We start from the raw sequence: 18,467 nt of genomic DNA, 5'->3' as shown, positions 1-18,467 counted from the left end.
CTGCGTGAGGAGCACTTGGCCCCTTTGGGGATGCCTAAAGTGGATGCATTGGTCACGGCGGTGACAAAAAAGACCACTCTCAGTAGAAGGAGGGATCGCTTTGAAAGACATGCAGGACCGGCGGCTGGAGTCCGCGCTGAAGCGGTCCTTTGAAATTGTGGGCCTTGCCTTGAGGTCGTCTATTTGCAGTTCCTGTGCAGCCCGGGCATGTCTTTCCTGGTTACAGCAGGCGGTGGAACAGCCCGCCGATGGTGCGGGCCCCCTTTCTGAGGTTGCCCCGCGGATGGAGTCGGCCCTGTCATTTTTGGCTGACGCCCTTTATGATCTGGTCAGAGCTTCGGCTGAACAGATGTCTGTGGCGGTGTCTGCCCGCCGCCTTCTTTGACTGCGGCATTGGGCGGCTGACATGGCTTCTAAGCAAAGGCTGGTGAGGTTACCCTTTCGGGGCCTCTTGTTATTTGGAGGGAATTGGAGAAGATTGTGAAAGACCTGGGGAACTCTAAACCCCAGCGGTTACCTGAGGATAGGCCGAGGCCTTCTTCCAAGTGTTCTGTGTTTCCCTCCTCTTCCAGACCTCGCTTCCGTGAAGCTCGCAGGTATCGCCCGGGGTGCTCTGCTGGGTTTTCGCAACGTGCCCGTTTTCAGCAGAGGAACTCCTTTTACTCGGACAAACGTTCCGCAGGAGCCGGTTCAAGGCCAGGAGTTCAGGGGCGTCGTCCTCCATGCCTGCAATAGGAGGACGTCTTTCCCTCTTTCTAGAGGAGTGGACCAAGATTACCTCGGATTAGTGGGTCCTGGACCTGATCAGAGAAGGTTACGAACTGGAATTCGGTGCCCCGGTGAGAGACGTGTTTTTGGAGTCCCGATGTGGCACTGCTGTAAAACGGGTGGCGGTAGAGGAGACCTTACAAGTCTTGCTGCACCTCGGAGCGGTGATCCCTGTGCCTCTTACCAAACGTGCCTGCGGCCGCTATTCCATTAATTTTGTCGTGCCTCGAAAAGGCGGGTCTTTCAGAGACTGATCCTCGACTTACGAAGAGTCAACGAGGCCCTCAGAGTACGACATTTTCACATGGAAACCCTGCGCTCCGTCATTGAGGCGGTACAGCCAGGAGAGTTTCTCACGTCTCTGGACCTAAAAGAAGCGTATTTGCACATTCCTATCTGGCCTCCACACCAGTGGTTCCTCCGCTTTGCGGTGTTGGGAAAACATTTCCAGTTTCAGGCCTTGCCTTTTGGCCTAGCCACAGCTTCCCGTACCTTTTCCAAGGTAATGGTGGTCGTAGCTGCCTGCCTCAGGCGAGAGGGTATCAGAGTTCACCCTTATCCCGGCGACTGGCTCATCAGAGCAGATTCGGCAACCGAGAGTCGTCTTGCCACAGCCAGAGTGGTTACAGTCCTGCAGGCGCTAGGCTGGGTGGTCAGTATACCCAAAAGTCACCTGACCCCCTCTCAGTCTCGAGTATTTGGGGGTCCGGTTCGACACGGCCTCGGGGTTTGTCTTTCTGCCCGACCAAAGGTGGTGCAAGCTTCAGAATCAGGTCCGTCTGCTCCTGCGGATGCCTCGCCCGCAAGCTTGGGACTTTGTCCAGCTGCTAGGGTTGATGACGGCCACCTTGGAGGTGGTTCCTTGGGCGAGAGCGCATATGAGGCCTCTGCAGATTGCCCTGCTTCAACAATGGTCTCCGATGTCCCAGGAATATCAACACAGACTAACGTTGCTCCCTGCGGCCCGGCTCAGTATGGAGTGGTGGCTCTCTGACAGAATGCTGCGCCAAGGAATGCCTCTCGCGCTTCCTTCTTGGTGCCTGGTGAGATGCCAGCCTTTTGGGCTGGGGAGCACATTGCCAGGGAAGCTATTCTCGGGGTCTGTGGACACCCATGGAAGCGGGGTGGTCCATCAATCGCTTGGAACTGAGAGCGATATTCCAGGCTCTTATGGCCTTTCAAAAGTTTCTGAAGGGGCTTGCTTCTGGGTTCTGTCAGACAACACGACAGCGGTGACATACATAAATCGTCAGGGAGGCACTCAGTGCAGGGCCCAGGCCGCGGAGGCCGCTCAGATTTGCCACTGGGCCGAGCTACACCTGCCGCGTCTGTCGACAGCTCACATAGCAGGTCAGAGCAATGTGCAAGCCAATTTTCTCAGCAGGCATCAAATTGACCCGGCGGAATGGGAACTGGCAGAAACTTTTCTTCAGATTTGTGCCAAATGGGGGACTCCCAGAATGGATCTAATGGCGTCAAGTGCAAACGCCAAAGTACCTCGCTTTTTCAGCAGAAGGAGAGCTCCTCACTCGACGGGGTTGGGATGCTCTAGCTCAACCCTGGCCCTCGGGCCTCCTGTATGTGTTCCCTCCTTGGCCCTTGATAGGGCGAGTCCTACTGCGGATTCGACAGCACCAAGGTCTGGTGATTCTCATCGCTCCAGATTGGCCAAGGCGTCTGTGGTATGCGGATCTCCGCCGGATGCTGGTAGACGCTCCTGTTCATTTGCTCCTGGTGCCGAACCTGTCGGTTCAGGGTCCGGTGTGTATGGAGGATCCCTGCCAATTTGGTCTTACGGCCTGGCTATTGAGAGGGCGCAATTAAGAGACAAGGGCTACGCTAACAAGGTCATCTCCACTCTCTTGCAGGCCCGCAAGTGGTCCACCTCCGCAGCTTATGCTTGGATCTGGCGCAAGTTTGAGGCGTGGGGTGTTTCAAAGGTGATCACACCCACGTGGGCTACAGTCTTGACAGTGCTGGAAGTTTTGCAGGAGGGCTTAAAAAAGGCCTGGCTTACAATTTCCTCCGGGTGCAAGTGGCAGCATTATCACGCTATCGAGGGAAAGTCGCTGGCTTGTCCCTTGCTGCTCATCCCAACATTGCCCGATTTCTCAGAGGGGTGCTTAGGCTCCATCCTCCCGTCCGGTTGCCCTGTCCGGCCTGGAACCTGGGGATGGTTTTGAAGGCTCTCCAGTGTTCGCCCTTCAAGCCGCTTCAGCGAGCTTTGAAGAAGGATGTGACTCTCAAGACAGTCTTTTTGGTGGCCATTACATCAGCTAGATCGTGTCTGAGCTGCAGGCGCTGTCCTGTCTGGACCCTTTTCTGCAATTCTCGGAGTCCGGAGTAACAGTACGTACAGTGCCTTCCTTCCTGCCGAAGGTGGTTTCAGCGTTTCACCTGAACCAGCCCATTTTTCTTCCTTCCTTTTTTAGGGAAGAGTTCCCGGACTTCTTTGGGCAGTTACATCTTTTGGATGTCCGCAGAGCGCTGTTGCAGTATCTACAGATGTCAAATGACTTCAGTACTTCTGATCGCCTTTTTGTCTTGTTGTCAGGTCCTCGGCGTGGAGGCCCGGCGTCTAAGGCCACGGTAGCCCGTTGACTGAAGGAAGTCATTTTTTCTGCGTATCTGCTTTCAGGTCGGTCTCCGCCTGAAGCGTTTAAGGCGCATTCCACGAGAGCGATTTCCTCCTCGTGGGCTGAAACAGGTGCATTCTCTCTTCAAGAGATCTGTAGTGCGGCTACTTGGGCTTCTCAGCTCTCATTTGTCCGGCATTACAGGCTGGATGTTGCAGCGAAGCAGGACGCGAGTTTTGGAGCACAAGTGCTTGCTCGCGGTGTGGCCTGTTCCCACCCTATTTAGGGAGTGCTTTTGTACATCCCATCAGTTAATGGATTCATCTGCTGCTGATGACAAGGAAGGGAAAATTAGGTTCTTACCTTGGTAATTTTCTTTCCTTTAGTCACAGCAGATGAATCCATGATCCCTCCCTGGCTGACTTTTTTTTGTTCAGATCTTTCATGCAGATATAAATCTCATTGGGAGAAGTTGGAAACCAGTTATCAGAATTTCTACATGATGTTCTACTACAGGAGGTTGAGATCGTCCCTCCTTTGTATGGTTATTGCTCCTGTTCTGGGGCGTTTGTTTGCTGTGAGGAAAGTTTATGTTGTTATACCTTTATGGTTCACTCTGCTTTGGAAATCTCAAATACTGAAGGCAGTTGGGGGCTAGCCGTCCAAGGGTCACTGTGGTTTTTCAGTGTTCTCTATCTCCACCTGCTGGTAGGCGGATACAACCCATCAGTTAATGGATTCATCTGCTGTGACTAAAGGAAAGAAAATTACCAAGGTAAGAACCTAATTTTCCCATCCATCCCCTTTTTCATTTGTTTTCTGTGGTCCTACCGCCTTTCATCCATGAACACAGAACAGAAATAATTGTTAAGCAGTTCAACTTTATCCTTATCAGCTTCCACATATTCCTCCCCCTCTGCTTTGAGTCTCACAATGCTATTTGGCATTTCCTCCTGTCGCTTACATATCTGAAAAAGTCTTATACCCCAATTTTACCATAATAGTTTTTTTTTCTTCTACTTTCTGAGTCATCTTACATTGTATGAAGGCTAACCTCCTTTCCCTTACCTTTTTTTGGCTACTATGAACCAGAGCAGCCTTCTTTTCCTCTTTCCTTTATGTAATTTATTAACATAAATGTTAGTTGCCTTTAAAATAGCTCTTTCAGTCTTGTCCACTGCTGTTCTACTTCCTTCAGTGTTCCCATCCGATTAACTGTTCTGCTGTTCTACTTCTTTCAGTGTTCCCATCCGATTAACTGTTCCTTGAGAAATTTCCCCATCTCTGCAAAGTTAGTTCTTTTTAAATCCAGGACTTTCAATCTCGAATAAGCTCTGTCTTAATACTGAACCACACCATTTTGTGAGCACTAGATGCCAAATGGTCTCCCACCATGACATCAGAAACATTCTCTCCGTTTGTAAGCGCCATGTCCAGAATAACACCATCTCGCGTCAGTTCTGTTACCCACTGCTGAAATAATTCTTCCTGTAAGGAATCAAAGATCCCTTTGCTTCTTGGTGACCCCGCAGCAGGAACACCCCAAATGACATCTGGCATATTAAAATCACCTATCATTCCTATTTCCTAGCAATCTTGTGGATGTCTTCAATTAAGTCTCTGTCCATTTCTTCTGACTGTGACGGTGACCTGTATATTACTGCATTTCTTCCGTACCCCACGTGTCCTGCAGTTCTGTCACTTTAATATTGTTCTTACCATATAATGCCACTCCTTCACCCTTTTTTCCTACCCTGTCTTTCCTGAATAGATTATAGCCAGGTATAGCTATATCCCAGTCATGGTTCTTTGTGATCCACGTCTCCGTGACCGTCACTAAATCCAAATCTGCTTGATTCGTTTTAGCCTGTAGATCTAGAAGTTTGTTTCCTGTACTGCAGGCGTTGATATACAAGGCTCTCCAGGTGTTGCTCTTTTTTTGCCCCTTCTATAGAGGCATTTGATGTCCTACCTTCCTGGTGGTTATTTATGGCTTTGGGGCCTTTATTACCCATCCCCAGCAAGTTTAGTTTATAGCCCTCCTTAGTACTTTAGCCAGTCTGTTGCTGAAGACACTCCGTCCCTTCCTTGATAGATGGATACCATCACCGCTCAGTAGCTCTTTGAAGATTATCCCATGGTCTAGGAAACCAAAGCACTCACGCCGGCACAATCCACGCAGCCACACATTTAGCTCCAGGATGTGAGCTTCTCTCATTCGGCCTTTACCTTCAATAGGGAGGATAGATGAGAACACTGCCTGCACACCTAGGTGCTTCACCCTCTGACCTAAAGCCACTAAGTCCTGTTTGATATGTTCAGTAGGATACTTAGCAGTATCATTTGTGTCAACATGGATGAGCAGCATAGGAGAGTGGTCAGTAGGCTTGATGAGTCTAGGCAGTCTTTCCGTGACATCACGAATCTTGGCACCAGGCAGACAACACACCTCTCTGGAGGATGTCTGGTGCCCCTCAGAAGTGAATCTTCAACCACCACTACTTTTCGCTTCTTACTGGCCACTTGTCCAGCGGTGTTGGGATTTTTGATGTTTCCTCCTCTTTTTGAGATGTTTCTAGCTCTTCTGCCTCTAGGGCTGCAAACCGATTCTTTAGTTCAACAGAAAATAGAGTTGGAGGGTTGATCTTGCAGGATCCAGTGGCCTATGTCCAGCTGTGCTTTGTCTGCTCAATACCTTCTCTCTCTTTGCTGGAAGTCCCCAATGTTTCAACATGCATTTCTATGATGAATTTCTGGTTGTCACAGATGTTTCTTAGTCTGGCCACCTTCTCTCTTAGTTCTTTTACTTCTTTCAAGAGGGATTCAATGTGCATCCAAGCATTCTGAGTGTATCCAAGCATTCAGTCTGGACAGAGGCAGAAGCTGTAATGAGAGCCACAGCTTTACTCTACCACTCTTCCCCTCCTATAAAACCAAATCATTGACTGAAGGGGGAGGGGTGAGTGGAAGTGGTGCCTAGCCTGAGCTATAACAGAGAGATGTTGTTGGGATGTCATAACCCACAAGCATGGTTGCATTCCCCAACTGCCTACAAAGAACCACCATTAAAAGTAAGCACTTTTTTTCCTGTTGAAGCAATGACGAGTAGTGTTACAGAGCATGAATATTTTAAAATCTTAAAGCTTTCTTTTTACAAGTGGAGGACTCTTTTTAGAGATCTCTGAATGGGTCATTCTTCTCACCCTGTTTTTTTTAACTGAGTATGCATATGCAACCTATAAAATAGCATTTACTTTTTCAGTACTTGGTGTTGGTGTTGAATCAACAGTTAAGAATACCACCTCTCTATTTCCTTTTTCTCATATCATAAAATTAGGAAAATGGATGGAAATAGAACACCACGCGATGAAAGGAGAAGAGCACAGCACAATGAAGGTATGTATAGGAGACTCTTAGTACCTGAATAGTGGGGAAGGGGGAATAGAGATGTATTTATTTATTTATTACATTTGTATCCCACATTTTCCCACCTATTTGCAGGCTCAATGTGGCTTACATAGAATCATAATGGTGTTCGCCAATTCCGGTATAAACAGTTACATAGTGATGTTATGGTAGAATAAGGTTCATGTGGAACAGACATATTAGGGAATCGTATAGAGGAAGAGTTACATTATGTCCATTACGTTCTTTGGTTTCGTAGTGCTGCTGGGTTCAGGTATTTAAGTAGGGTCGGTAGGGTATGCCTTTTTGAACAGGTAAGTTTTTAGTGATTTCCGGGAGTTTAGGTGGTTATACGTTGTTTTCACGGCTTTTGGTAGTGCGTTCCATAGTTGTGTGCCTATGTAGGAAAAGCTGGATGTGTAAGTTGATTTGTATTTGAGTCCTGTGCAGCTTGGGTAGTAGAGGTTTAGATATGTTCGTATTGATCTGGTTGTATTTCTGATTGGTAGGTCGATGAGGTCTGTTATGTATCCCGGGGCCTCGCCGTAGATAATCTTATGAACCAGGGTGCAGATTTTCAAAGCAATACATTCTTTGAGTGGGAGCCAGTGCAATTTTACACGGAGGGGCTTGGTGCTTTCGAATCGCGGTTTTCCAAATATAAGCCTGGCTGCCGTGTTTTGAGCGGTCTGAAGTTTCTTTATGAGTTGATCTTTGCATCCCGTGTAAATTCCATTGCAGTAATCTAGGTGGCTTAGTACCATTGATTGTATCAGGTTCCGGAATATATTCCTCGGGAAGAATGGTTTCACGCGTTTAAGTTTCCACATTGAGTGGAACATTTTCTTAGTGGTGGATTTCACGTGGCTCTCAAGTGTTAGGTTGTGGTCGATTTTAACGCCGAGGAGTTTCAGGCTGTCTGAGATGGGGAGGGTGTGGTCTGGGGTGTTTATATTTGTGGGGTTGTTCACGTATTGGGATGAGAGGATGAGGCAGTGTGTTTTTTCTGTATTGAGTTTTAGTTGAAATGCATTTGCCCATGATGTTCAAGCCAAGCTTAATTTTGTTGGTGATTTCTGTCGGATCGTGTTTGTAAGGAATGTATAATGTGACATCGTCCGCATAGATGAAAGGGTTAAGACCTTGATTGGATAAGGACTTGGCTAGTGGGGTCATCATTAGGTTGAAGAGGATCGGTGATAGTGGTGATCCTTGAGGTACTCCGCAGTCTGCTTTCCACGGTGATGACATGTTTGAATTTGATTTCACTTGATATGTTCTGGTGGTTAGGAAACCCTCGATCCAGCTAAGTATATTTCCTCCGATCCCGAAGTAATCTAGGAGTCTTAGTAGTATATTATGGTTTATTATGTCGAATACACTGGATATGTCGAATTGGAGGAGAAGTATGCTTCCTCTTGCTATTTCTTGTTTGAATTTTGCTAAGAGAGTGATTAGTACTGTTTCAGTGCTATGGAGGGGGCGAAATCCTGATTGTGATTCATGTAATATTGAGAATTTGTTTAGATAATCAGTAAGTTGCTTGGTTACCATGCTTTCCATCAATTTGATTACCAGTGGAATGGATGCTACTGGTCGGTAGTTGGTGATTTCGTTTGTATTTTTCTTGGTGGCTTTTGGTATTGGGGTGAGTAGGATGTTGCCGTTTTCCTTAGGGAAGAGACCATGTTGAAGCATATAGTTTAGGTGGGATGTGAGGTCAGTTATGAAGCGGTCAGGGGCGGATTTATTAGGTAGCTGGGGCAGGTATCCAATTTACAGTGAGTGTTAAAGAACCTTCTGATCGCCTGGCTGACTGTTTCGGCGGTGAGGAGAGTGAAGTTTGACCAAGTTCAGTCAGCTGGGTATTCTCCGGGGGTTGGATCCAGACTTTTGATGAAGTTTTCGATATCGGTATTGCCCTGCGGTAGCGTTTTGCGTAGGTTTGTAATTTTTTCGTTGAAATATTTAGCAAGTTTGTCTGCTGATGGAATGTCTGTATTGGTTGTGGTGACCACCGTAGAGTGTAGTCGTTTGCTCACGAGTTGGTATAGTTTCTTCGTGTCTTTGTGATCAGGCCCTAATTTAAGTTTATAGTATGTCCTTTTGGATTGTCTTATTGCGTATTTGTATTTTCTTTGTATCTGTTTTCATGCATTGAGTATAAGTGTATGTTCATCTTTTGTCTTTTTCCATGCTCGTTCGAGTTTCTTCGATTGTGTTTTTAGTGTTTTCAGTTCATTGTTGAACCATGGTATAGAGTTATGCCTACGTGAGGTTCTTATTCGTAAGGGTGCTATTTCGTCTAGTATACTTCTGCATCTTTTATCCCATTCTGTGAGATAGTGTGTGGAGTTCGTTTGTGTTGTCCATTCATTATTGTATATCTATAGCCAGAATGTTTTCGGGTCTGTTTGGCCTCTGGTGCTGTAGGTGGTGTGTACTTGTGTGCGGTTTGAGCCCTTCTTCCACCATTTTAGGGATAGGTTTAGTTTGTAGTGATCAGTCCATGGTGCTTCTGTCCATTTGATATCTGTTATTATTAGGTTCTGGTCTGTTGACAGTTTGTGTGAGATGAGGTCAAGTGTATGCCCTTTGACATGTGTTACTTGCATTTGTGGCTATCTGAGATCCCGTGAGTGGAGGAATTCCTTACATTCTCGTTCGTTTGTAGAGTTTGGGTCTTCTAGGTGGAGGTTGATGTCTCCTAATAATAGTATATTGGCATTGGTTGCACATGTGTTCGAAATGAAGTCAGTGAAGATTGGCCATCGTTCCAATTACCTGATGGTCTATAAAACAAGACACAATTCAGGTGATCAAGCAGGGTTTTGTTGTGGATTCTGATTGAGGCAATTTCAAGTTGGGGTATTATGGACTTGGCAGTGGTTTCGATGGTAAACTGTGATTGATAGATTAATGCTATGCCTCTGCCTCTCTTTTCCTTTCTGGTCCAGTGAGCGATTTTGTATCCTGGGGGGCAGTGATCTTGAATTATGTGGCGCTGTGTCTGTGGATGGAGACAGGAGCCAAGTCGCAGGATCTTTTGGCTGGCGTGGTTGGAGAGACGAGTGCAGTATCTATGCATGGACCACAGTCTGGTGTCCGGAATCGGCGTTAGGGCATAGGGCTCCGCAGCCTTGGTTTTGTTCTGCTGCTGTGCGCCAAACTCCTCGGTGCTAGTCTCCCTGTCGGTGAAGTCCCATCTGTGAGAACGATGCTGGCCAGCTGTCCGAGTTGGGGTTTTGCACCTGCGTTTTGCCCGACGATGTTTGAGCCCCAGTGGTCCAGTGCGGTGAAGTCCGAATGCTGACCTCCAGAGGCTGTGAGGTGTTTTGGTGGGGCACCGAGGTCAGGCCGAAGGGGTTGAGATTCAGTGAGGGTGTTCCGGTTGGTGAGGAGGCGGGGGGGCGCTAGTCGAGACCCGTACAGTCTCACGCTCCAGGTAGGTTGCTGTTACGGTCGGCCGCGTCGGGTGCTGGGGTTGCAGAGCGCAGGGAAGTGGAGCTGCATGGACCGTGGCGGGTGGGGGTCACCGGCTGAAGGGGAGGTGAGGCTCTGAGGCTCCACCTGAGACCCCTCCAAGTTGGGCTTTGGTTAGGTAATGGCTGCGGTGCCGGGTGCTGGGGAAGTGGAATGCTGGGGTTCGTAGCCCAGCGAGCTCTCCTGCCTCTAGACATGGCGGGCTCGGGCACCTGACCTGCTTGAGCAGTCGTCCTCAGTCGGCTTCACACTTCTGCTGGCTCCGCCTAAGGAGTTGGTACCAAGCCCATCCCTTCTAGTCTTGGTCTGCTGCAGGGCAGGAGGGTCTCGGTTAGAGATTCGGCGAGTAGAGGTGCAGGTCTATCTTCCCCCTCGATCCCCGACCCGGGGTTCAGTGCTGCGGCTCTCGTCGGAGCGGGGTCCGGTTGCCTCATGTCCAGAGAGGGTTTGGGCCGACCGCCCGGCTCTAGACAGCAGGAGTTTTTTGCAATGTCTAGGTGCTGCTACAGCCTGAGACACCTTGCCGTTCGGTTCTTTTACGGTCCCGTTTCAGTAGGTTTCCGTCCTTGGCTGGTCCTAGATCCTCGGAGCTAGCTGCTCCCGTGACCTTTCAGACAGCGGCCATCTTAGATCGATGCCTTGGCGGAGGTGCTGCTGGAACAGGTTCCAGGGCAATTGTGTGGTGTTTTAACAGAGCTGTGGGGAAGAATTCAATGCTGGAGTAGCAAGAAGTGCTTCAGGGTAGAGTTGAGGTGCATTAGGATGGAAAAACTTTAGTGCTATTAATGCTAAAATGTATAAAATGTGAAACTAGTCAAAAACACAAGGAGGTTTGAAAATATTTTTTATATACTTAGTGGAACGACGAAGAAGAGACAAAATCAATAACTGGATCGTCCAGCTGTCTAAAATTATTCCAGACTGCAATACAGACAACAGCAAGACCGGAGCGGTAAGGCAGCATGGGGTGAGGGCACTATGGCCTAGATTACAGAATTGCATCTGTTGTACAGCATTCTTAACTGATTGGAGGCACGTGTCTTAATAAAATATTACTCTATTAAATCTAACAACAATTTAGCCCTTATAATTCGCATAATACCTGTACAGCTCAATGTAGATAACAAATTAACCCTCCTGTTTACTAAGCCGCATGGCAGTGCCAACACAGCCCATTCAAAGTGAATGGGCTGTGTCGGCATTAGCACATGGCGGTCGCGCAGCTTAGTAAATGGGGATAAAAGAGGCTGGAAATAGTTTAGGAGGATACATAATAGAAGAGGTATGACAAAACAGAGATTTAAGATGATGTTAAAAGATGTTCTTTAAATCTGATTTTACCACCGTCCTAAAAATAATCAGTTATTTGTCTCACTGAGAGGGGAAGATCATTCCAAAATGATGCTTGATAAGAGAAGGAGGAAGTGACTGTTTTAATGGATTTAATTTTAACAGGCAGGAAGTTTAATTTTGACTGGTTCCTAAGGCCATAATCAGTAGTCCTAACAGGTGATTGTAAAAGGTCTATCATATATTGTGGGGCCAGTCCATGATAAATTTTAAAAACCAACATACAGGTATATATTTTGAATTTAATCCTGGTCGCAATAGTATTCACTTCTGTATTGCCTCTGCAACAGAAGGTTACCTTCTGAAAGAGTAAATCTTTTACTTTCCAGGCAAGAAAAGCTCTGGCTACTAAATAACTATTAGACATAATGTTTATTCAAATTGTCAAAGAAGCCAATCAGTAATTATTGAAGTAGTAACAAATGAACTGCCAATACAGTATAATATGTAGCAAATAAAAACAGAGTTTTACCTGGGAGTTGTCAGTATGTGCACCTGCTAGTGTAGGCACATTGAGGCTCGTCATCCTCAGTTCTGTTCCCTGTTAAATACTTTTTTTCTCCTTTCTTCATTATAATTACCCTTCGTACCTAATGAATATGCATCTTTCCAAAATATTCTGTTTCCTTTTATGGCAAAAATCCAGTTCCAGCCTTTTCCAGCTTTTGACAGTTTAAAATCTGTCATATAAAGTATAAGTTTTTATTTGATATGAGTTGACCCAATGTCATTGGTATGCCCAGTCATCATACCAGCCCCCTCCACTCTTTGGTTTAGCCTACAGTGTTACCCACACCCCTTACTTCTCCCTCTGTTTATCTGGATACAGCAGGCGTCCTTAGTCATAGGAGTCTCTGGCTCTTAGTTTGCTGACCAGCAACTTATCACAAGTTAGCATAGGCCAAAGTGTCAAACCACAAATTTCTACTGCCTTAGAAAGGTATTTACCAGAAAAAAGCACATTTGCAACTTTCTCACTCGTCGCTGGATTGACCGTTGCCTGTAATGACTACTATGTTTGCCATATGAAGCCAAAAGACAGAAAATATAGAGGGTTTTCATCTTGCTGTGGCCTCTGTAACGTACAATGGCAACAAGTTCAAACTGATCAGAAGAGGTGTTAGATGATCATTTCTTTGAGCAGAGAACATAACTTCAGCATTCTGAATGATCTATAAGTTCTTCTGTGAAGTTTTAGAGCAACCTGCATAGACACAATTTAGTCCAATTTCAAAAGTAATAGAGCTTGAATATCAAAATAAATTTCTGAGAATCAATACATTTTCTGATCTATCTTAAATTTTTCACCTTTGACCAGGTGATTAACCTGTCATTCCATTAATAACTATCAACTTGTATTCCTGTAATCCTTGTAGTGGACTCAAATTGATGAGAATTATTATCTATATGAAATTTGCTATCAATCCAAGGGCGACATAAAGGAGCTAACAGAAACTTTCTTTTCTCTATTTAATTTCAATTTGTGTCAGATGATCCAACGATCAGTAAAGTCCACACAGTCATTCGTTTTAATGTATTATCCCAGTCCTTAGCTATTGGAAGCAAGACTGCGATATCATCAGCATATATTAAAGATTTCATATCCATAGAATCCAGCCCAGCCCCCGGTGATTGCATCAAAACATTGAACAATATGGGAAACAAGGGAGATACCTGCGGGATTCCACAGCAGGCGATCCATTTATCAGATAATTCACCTTTCATGTTACCCTGATGTGATCTATTGGCTAGAAAGCCGCAAAACCAAGACAGAACCCTTCCTGATACACCAAAATTATGGTCCATGAGATCAAAAGTGCTCAGTAAATCAAATTGTAGCACAATAATTTGCTTTCCCCTGCTCAACAACAACTTCCCTGGTGCAAATCCGAGAACCAAGAATTGAAGAAGAAAGAGTTTATTTTGAACAAATAATAGAAAGACCAAATATATCTTCTTTTGTATTGGATACGTTGACTTTTTGAACTATATAACATTGCTGTTCCTTTTAGCTAATGATGAATTCTAAAAGATGATCAGACCAAGGTACAGATTTCCATTGGCCTAGAAAAAAACATTGAATTTTGAAAATCTTGTTTAGAAAATGCAATTACATCCAATTGGTGTCCTTTCATGTGAGTAGTTTGAGGGACTGGGCAAAGCAAGATTTAATGATTCTAAAATAGAAAACTATTCCTTAGTTTTAGAGTCTAAAAGATTATCTAAATGAAGATTCATTTCTCCTATCAGCAAAATATGATGGCATTTTAACACACAGTTAACTAAGGGCCCTGTTTACTAAGTTGCGTTAGCATTTTTAACACATCTACAATTAGTGCTCGCCCTAACTGTGTAGGTGCCTATTAGGGATATTGTAGGCGCATACATGGTTAGCACGTGTTAAAAGACACTAAAGCGCCTGTAGCGCGGCTTAGTAAACAGAGCCCTAAGTGTTCAATAAAAATATCTGTAATCCCTACCCATTAACTGGGGCAGGGGGCAATAGAATAGAATACAGCATAACAGATCTTTGAAAGAGACATCATTAATTTCACAGGTTAAAACCTTAAGTTCTGGTAGCTAGAACTTGTTTATTTTATTTGTTATATTTGTATCCCACATTTTCCCACATATTTGTAGGCTCAATGTGGCTTACATAGTACCGGGAGGCATTTGCCCGCACCGGTGAACAAATAAAAGGTGATATTGTGGTAAGATAAAGTTCATGTGGCGCAGCCACGGTTTGGGAAATGTGCAGGGAGGAGTTGGAATATGACCATTACGTACTTCAATTTTGATGTGTCGCAGAGATCGGATATATATATATATATAGTGCCCACCCATGTTAGCTCTGGGCCCAGCCAAAATGTCAGGTCTGGCTACGCCACTGATTGCAATAGGAAAGAAAACAGTCACTCAAGCACAAGCAATCATTCAAATACAGTTAAAAGTCCCAAGCTACAATGTGTACAAATCAAACAGGAATAAACCCAGCAGAATCGCAAGAGCTAAATGGGAAGCTAAGAAGCGCTAAATGGGAAGGCTAAATGAAAAAAGTGAGTTTCGAGTTTTTTAAAATTTGGTAAGTGAAAGTTCTGACCTGATAACTGCAGGTAGATTATTCCTTAGGGACGGTGCTGAAAAATAAAATGCAGATTTCCGAGTTGACTCATAACGAGCTTGCTTAGGGGATGGGATTACCAGGCAGTTAGCATCAAATGAGTGAAGTAAATGAGAAGGGGTATAAGGGATAATTAAAGAAGAAAGATATGCAGGCCTACCAGAGTATGTCATAAATTTAAGTAATACAATTTTATTTTCAAAATAACACTAACTTTAAAAGCTCAAGATCTCTGGAGAGTTCTAATTTCTAATTATTTCAGTCTTATTTATCCTAAAACTTTTAAAAGCTAAACGAGGATGTAACAGCTTGCAGTGATTTACCCAAGTAGATTGCCTATTAGAAAATACTCCTTTCAAGGTAGCTAAAAGTAAGCATAGGCTTTAAGTTAAAAAGAGGTGTTCCCATGGGTATATTGAAGGAGTAAGTAGTATGTTGACGTTTTCAAATGTTCATGCACTGTTTTATTCCCAGTTGGCTGCCAGCAAGTATAATAGCTATAAATGTACATGTGTATCTTAGCACAAGCCATTCAAATGTTTTTTGACTGTGGCGCTTCTCTTTTGAGGTTAATCATAAGTCAGGTCTGCTCATTGTTCAGATGACTTTTAGTTTTCATGTCTGTGCTTTTGGAATGCATGTTGTATGCCTAGCCACAACTTGAGTTCCACTTTTCAGATCTATGTGCTGTATTTCTGCTTTCTCCAAGGACAAGCAGGCTGCTTGTTCTCACGACTGGGGGTGACGTCCATGGCAGCCCCCTCCAACTGGAAAAACTTCTCGCGGGAGGTCCCACGCACGGGGCACACCCACCGCGCATGCGCGGCCGTCTTCCAGCCCGTGCGTGACCACTCCCGCTCAGTTAAGTAAAAAGCAAAAGAAATAAGGATAAGAAAAACAACTCCAAAGGGGAGGAGGGAGGGAAGCAGATGTTGAGACTCCTGGGCCATATGGCCTCTACGTCCATGTGACTCCCATGACACATCTTCACATGAGGCCAGCTCAATGGACCTTAGCTTCCCAGTGGTACCAGGCTACAGGGAATCTAGAGGATGCAATCCGCCTGCCCGCCAGCTTTCACACTTCACTCTGCTGGTGGACGATTCGCTCCAATTTGATCTTGGGACGCCCATTCTAAATTCCTCAGCCGCAAAAGGTGCTGACAACGGATGCATCTCTCCTAGGGTGGGGAGCCCATGTCGATGGGCTTCACACTCAAGGACTGTGGTCCCTCCAGGAATCTGGTCTGGAACGCGCTCAAGGCTTTCAGAGATCAGCTGTCCTTCCAAATTATCCAAATTCGGACAGACAACCAGGTTGCGATGTACTACATCAACAAGCAGGGGGGCACCAGATCTCGCCCCCTGTGTCAGGAAGCCGTCTGGATGTGACGCTGGGCTTGCCAGCATGGCATGCTTCTCCAAGCCACGTACCTGGCAGGCGTAAACAACTGTCTGGCTGACAGACTGAGCAGACTCATGCAACCGCACAAATGGTCGCTCAATTCGCGTGTGGTACGCAAGATCTTCCGGGAGTGGGGCATCCCCTCGGTGGATCTTTTTGCCACGCAGACCAATCACAAGCTGCCTCAGTTCTGCTCCAGGCTTCAGGCCTACGACAGGCTAGCGTCAGACGCCTTCCTCCTGCATTGGGGGAGCGGACTCCTGTATGCGTATCCTCCCATACCTTTGGTGGGGAAGACTTTGCTGAAACTCAAGCAAGACCGTGGCACCATGATTCTGATTGCGCCCTTCTGTCCCATCAGATCTGGTTCCCTCTTCTTCTGGAGTTGTCGTCCTAAGAACCGTGGAGATTGGACTGTTTCCCAACCCTCATCATGCAGAACGAGGGGGCGCTTCTGCATCCCAACCTCCAGTATCAGGCTCTCACGGCGTGGATGTTGAGGGCGTAGATTTCGCTGCCTTAGGTCTGCCTGAGGGTGTGTCCCGAGTTTTGCTTGTCTCCAGGAAAGATTCCACTAAGAAGAGTTACTTTTTCAAGTGGAGGAGGTTTGTCGTCTGGTGTGACAACAAGGCCCTAGAACCTTGCTCTTGTCCTGCACAGACCCTGCTTGAATACCTTCTACACTTATCGGAGTCTGGCCTCAAGACCAACTCAGTAAGGAACCATCTTAGTGCGATTAGTGCTTACCATTATCGTGTAGAGGGTAAGCCTATCTCTGGACAGCCTTTGGTAGTTCGGTTCATGAGAGGTTTGCTTTTGTCAAAGCCCCCTGTCAAACCTCCAACAGTGTCATGGGATCTCAACGTCGTCCTCACCCAGCTGATGAAACCTCCTTTTGAGCCACTGGCTTCTTGCCATCTGAAGTACTTGACTTGGAAGGTCATTTTCTTGGTGGTGGTCAGTGAGCTTCAAGCCTTAGTAGCCCATGCTCCCTATACCAAATTTCATCATAACAGAGTAGTCCTCCGCACTCACCCTAAGTTCCTGCCAAAGGCGGTGTCGGAGTTCCATCTGAACCAGTCAATTGTCTTGCCAACATTCTTTCCCCATTCTACCTACCCTGCTGAACATCAGTTGCACACATTGGACTGCAAGAGAGCATTGGCCTTCTACCTGGAGCGGACAAGCCCACACAGTCCACCCAATTGTTTGTTTCTTTTGACCCCAACAGGAAGGGGGTTGCTGTCGGGAAACACACCATCTCTAATTGGCTAGCAGATTGCATTTCCTTCACTTATGCCCAGGCTGGGCTGACTCTTGAGGGTCATGTCACGGCTCATAGTGTTAGGGCCATGGCAGCTTCAGTGGCTCACTTGAAGTCAGCCACTATTAAAGGGATTTGCAAGGCTGCGACATGGTCACAAGCCCACACAGACAGTCCGCGCAATTGTTTGTTTCTTTTGACCCCAACAGGAAGGGGGTTGCTGTCGGGAAACACACCATCTCTAATTGGCTAGCAGATTGCATTTCCTTCACTAATGCACAGGCTGGGCTGACTCTTGAGGGTCATGTCACGGCTCATAGTGTTAGAGCCATGGCAGCGTCAGTGGCTCACTTGAAGTCAGCCACTATTGAAGAGATTTGCAAGGCTGCGACGTGGTCATCTGTCCACACATTCATATCTCATTACTTCCTCCAGCAGGATACCCGACGCGGCAGTCGGTGCTGCAGAATCTGTTCGGGGTTTGAATCCAACTCCACCCCCCCCCCCCCCCCCCCCCCCTAGGCCCAATTTTATTCTGTTCAGGCTGCACTCTGTTAGTTGTTCTTTGTAGGTCAATTTTTGTTATGTCCTCGCCGTTGCGAGGCCCAATTGATCCTCTTTGTTGTTTTTTTTTTGTTTGTTTTGTTTTTGATTTATAGAAGTCTTTATTAGGCATCGTTAAGACAAAGCAAGCCAAGAACAATGCAAAACATTTCACACCATAACAAGTTTGCAGTAAATATAGCAAAGTACATTACAATAACAAGAAATAACAACACTATTCCAACATCCAATTATACTTCAGGATTTAACAGTTTTTAGAATTATAAGTCCCCTAATCTACTACCCTATTGTGTCCTTAATCCCCCCATCCCCCCTCCCTCCACATCCTCCACCCCTACCTCCCCCCCCCTTCCAATTCAATCAACTAACTATCCAGAACAAGCATTCAAAAAAGGTCTCCACACATTTTCCCACTTAGGCAGGGTTTTCTTTTTAACTGCCGTCAATCGCTCCATCTCACATATATAATGCACCTTTGTAATCCAACCCACTAATGAGGGTACCAGCGGAGATTTCCAACTCTTTGCCAGGT

The 18,467-nt window shown here is 46.0% G+C and overlaps 1 protein-coding gene across 2 annotated transcripts in view; it reads left to right on the top strand.

Annotated features, from left to right (window-relative positions):
* Nucleotides 1–18,467, top strand: part of USF2 (upstream transcription factor 2, c-fos interacting) — a 344,237-nt gene that overhangs the window by 292,633 nt on the left and 33,137 nt on the right. The window contains exons 7-8 of one of the 2 annotated variants that reach the window (XM_030212692.1): nucleotides 6,682–6,740; nucleotides 11,090–11,184. In XM_030212692.1, coding sequence (XP_030068552.1) covers nucleotides 6,682–6,740; nucleotides 11,090–11,184 — 154 coding nt within the window. Of the gene's footprint in view, nucleotides 1–6,681; nucleotides 6,741–11,089; nucleotides 11,200–18,467 lie in introns of both variants that reach the window. The other variant, XM_030212691.1, reaches the window with a different exon arrangement.

The sequence above is a fragment of the Microcaecilia unicolor genome, chromosome 8 (genome assembly GCF_901765095.1).
Source record: "Microcaecilia unicolor chromosome 8, aMicUni1.1, whole genome shotgun sequence".
Classification (NCBI taxonomy): Eukaryota; Metazoa; Chordata; class Amphibia; order Gymnophiona; family Siphonopidae; genus Microcaecilia; species Microcaecilia unicolor.
The sequence above is the reverse complement of the archived record's forward strand: the minus strand, read 5'-3'. Positions and strand labels throughout refer to the sequence as shown.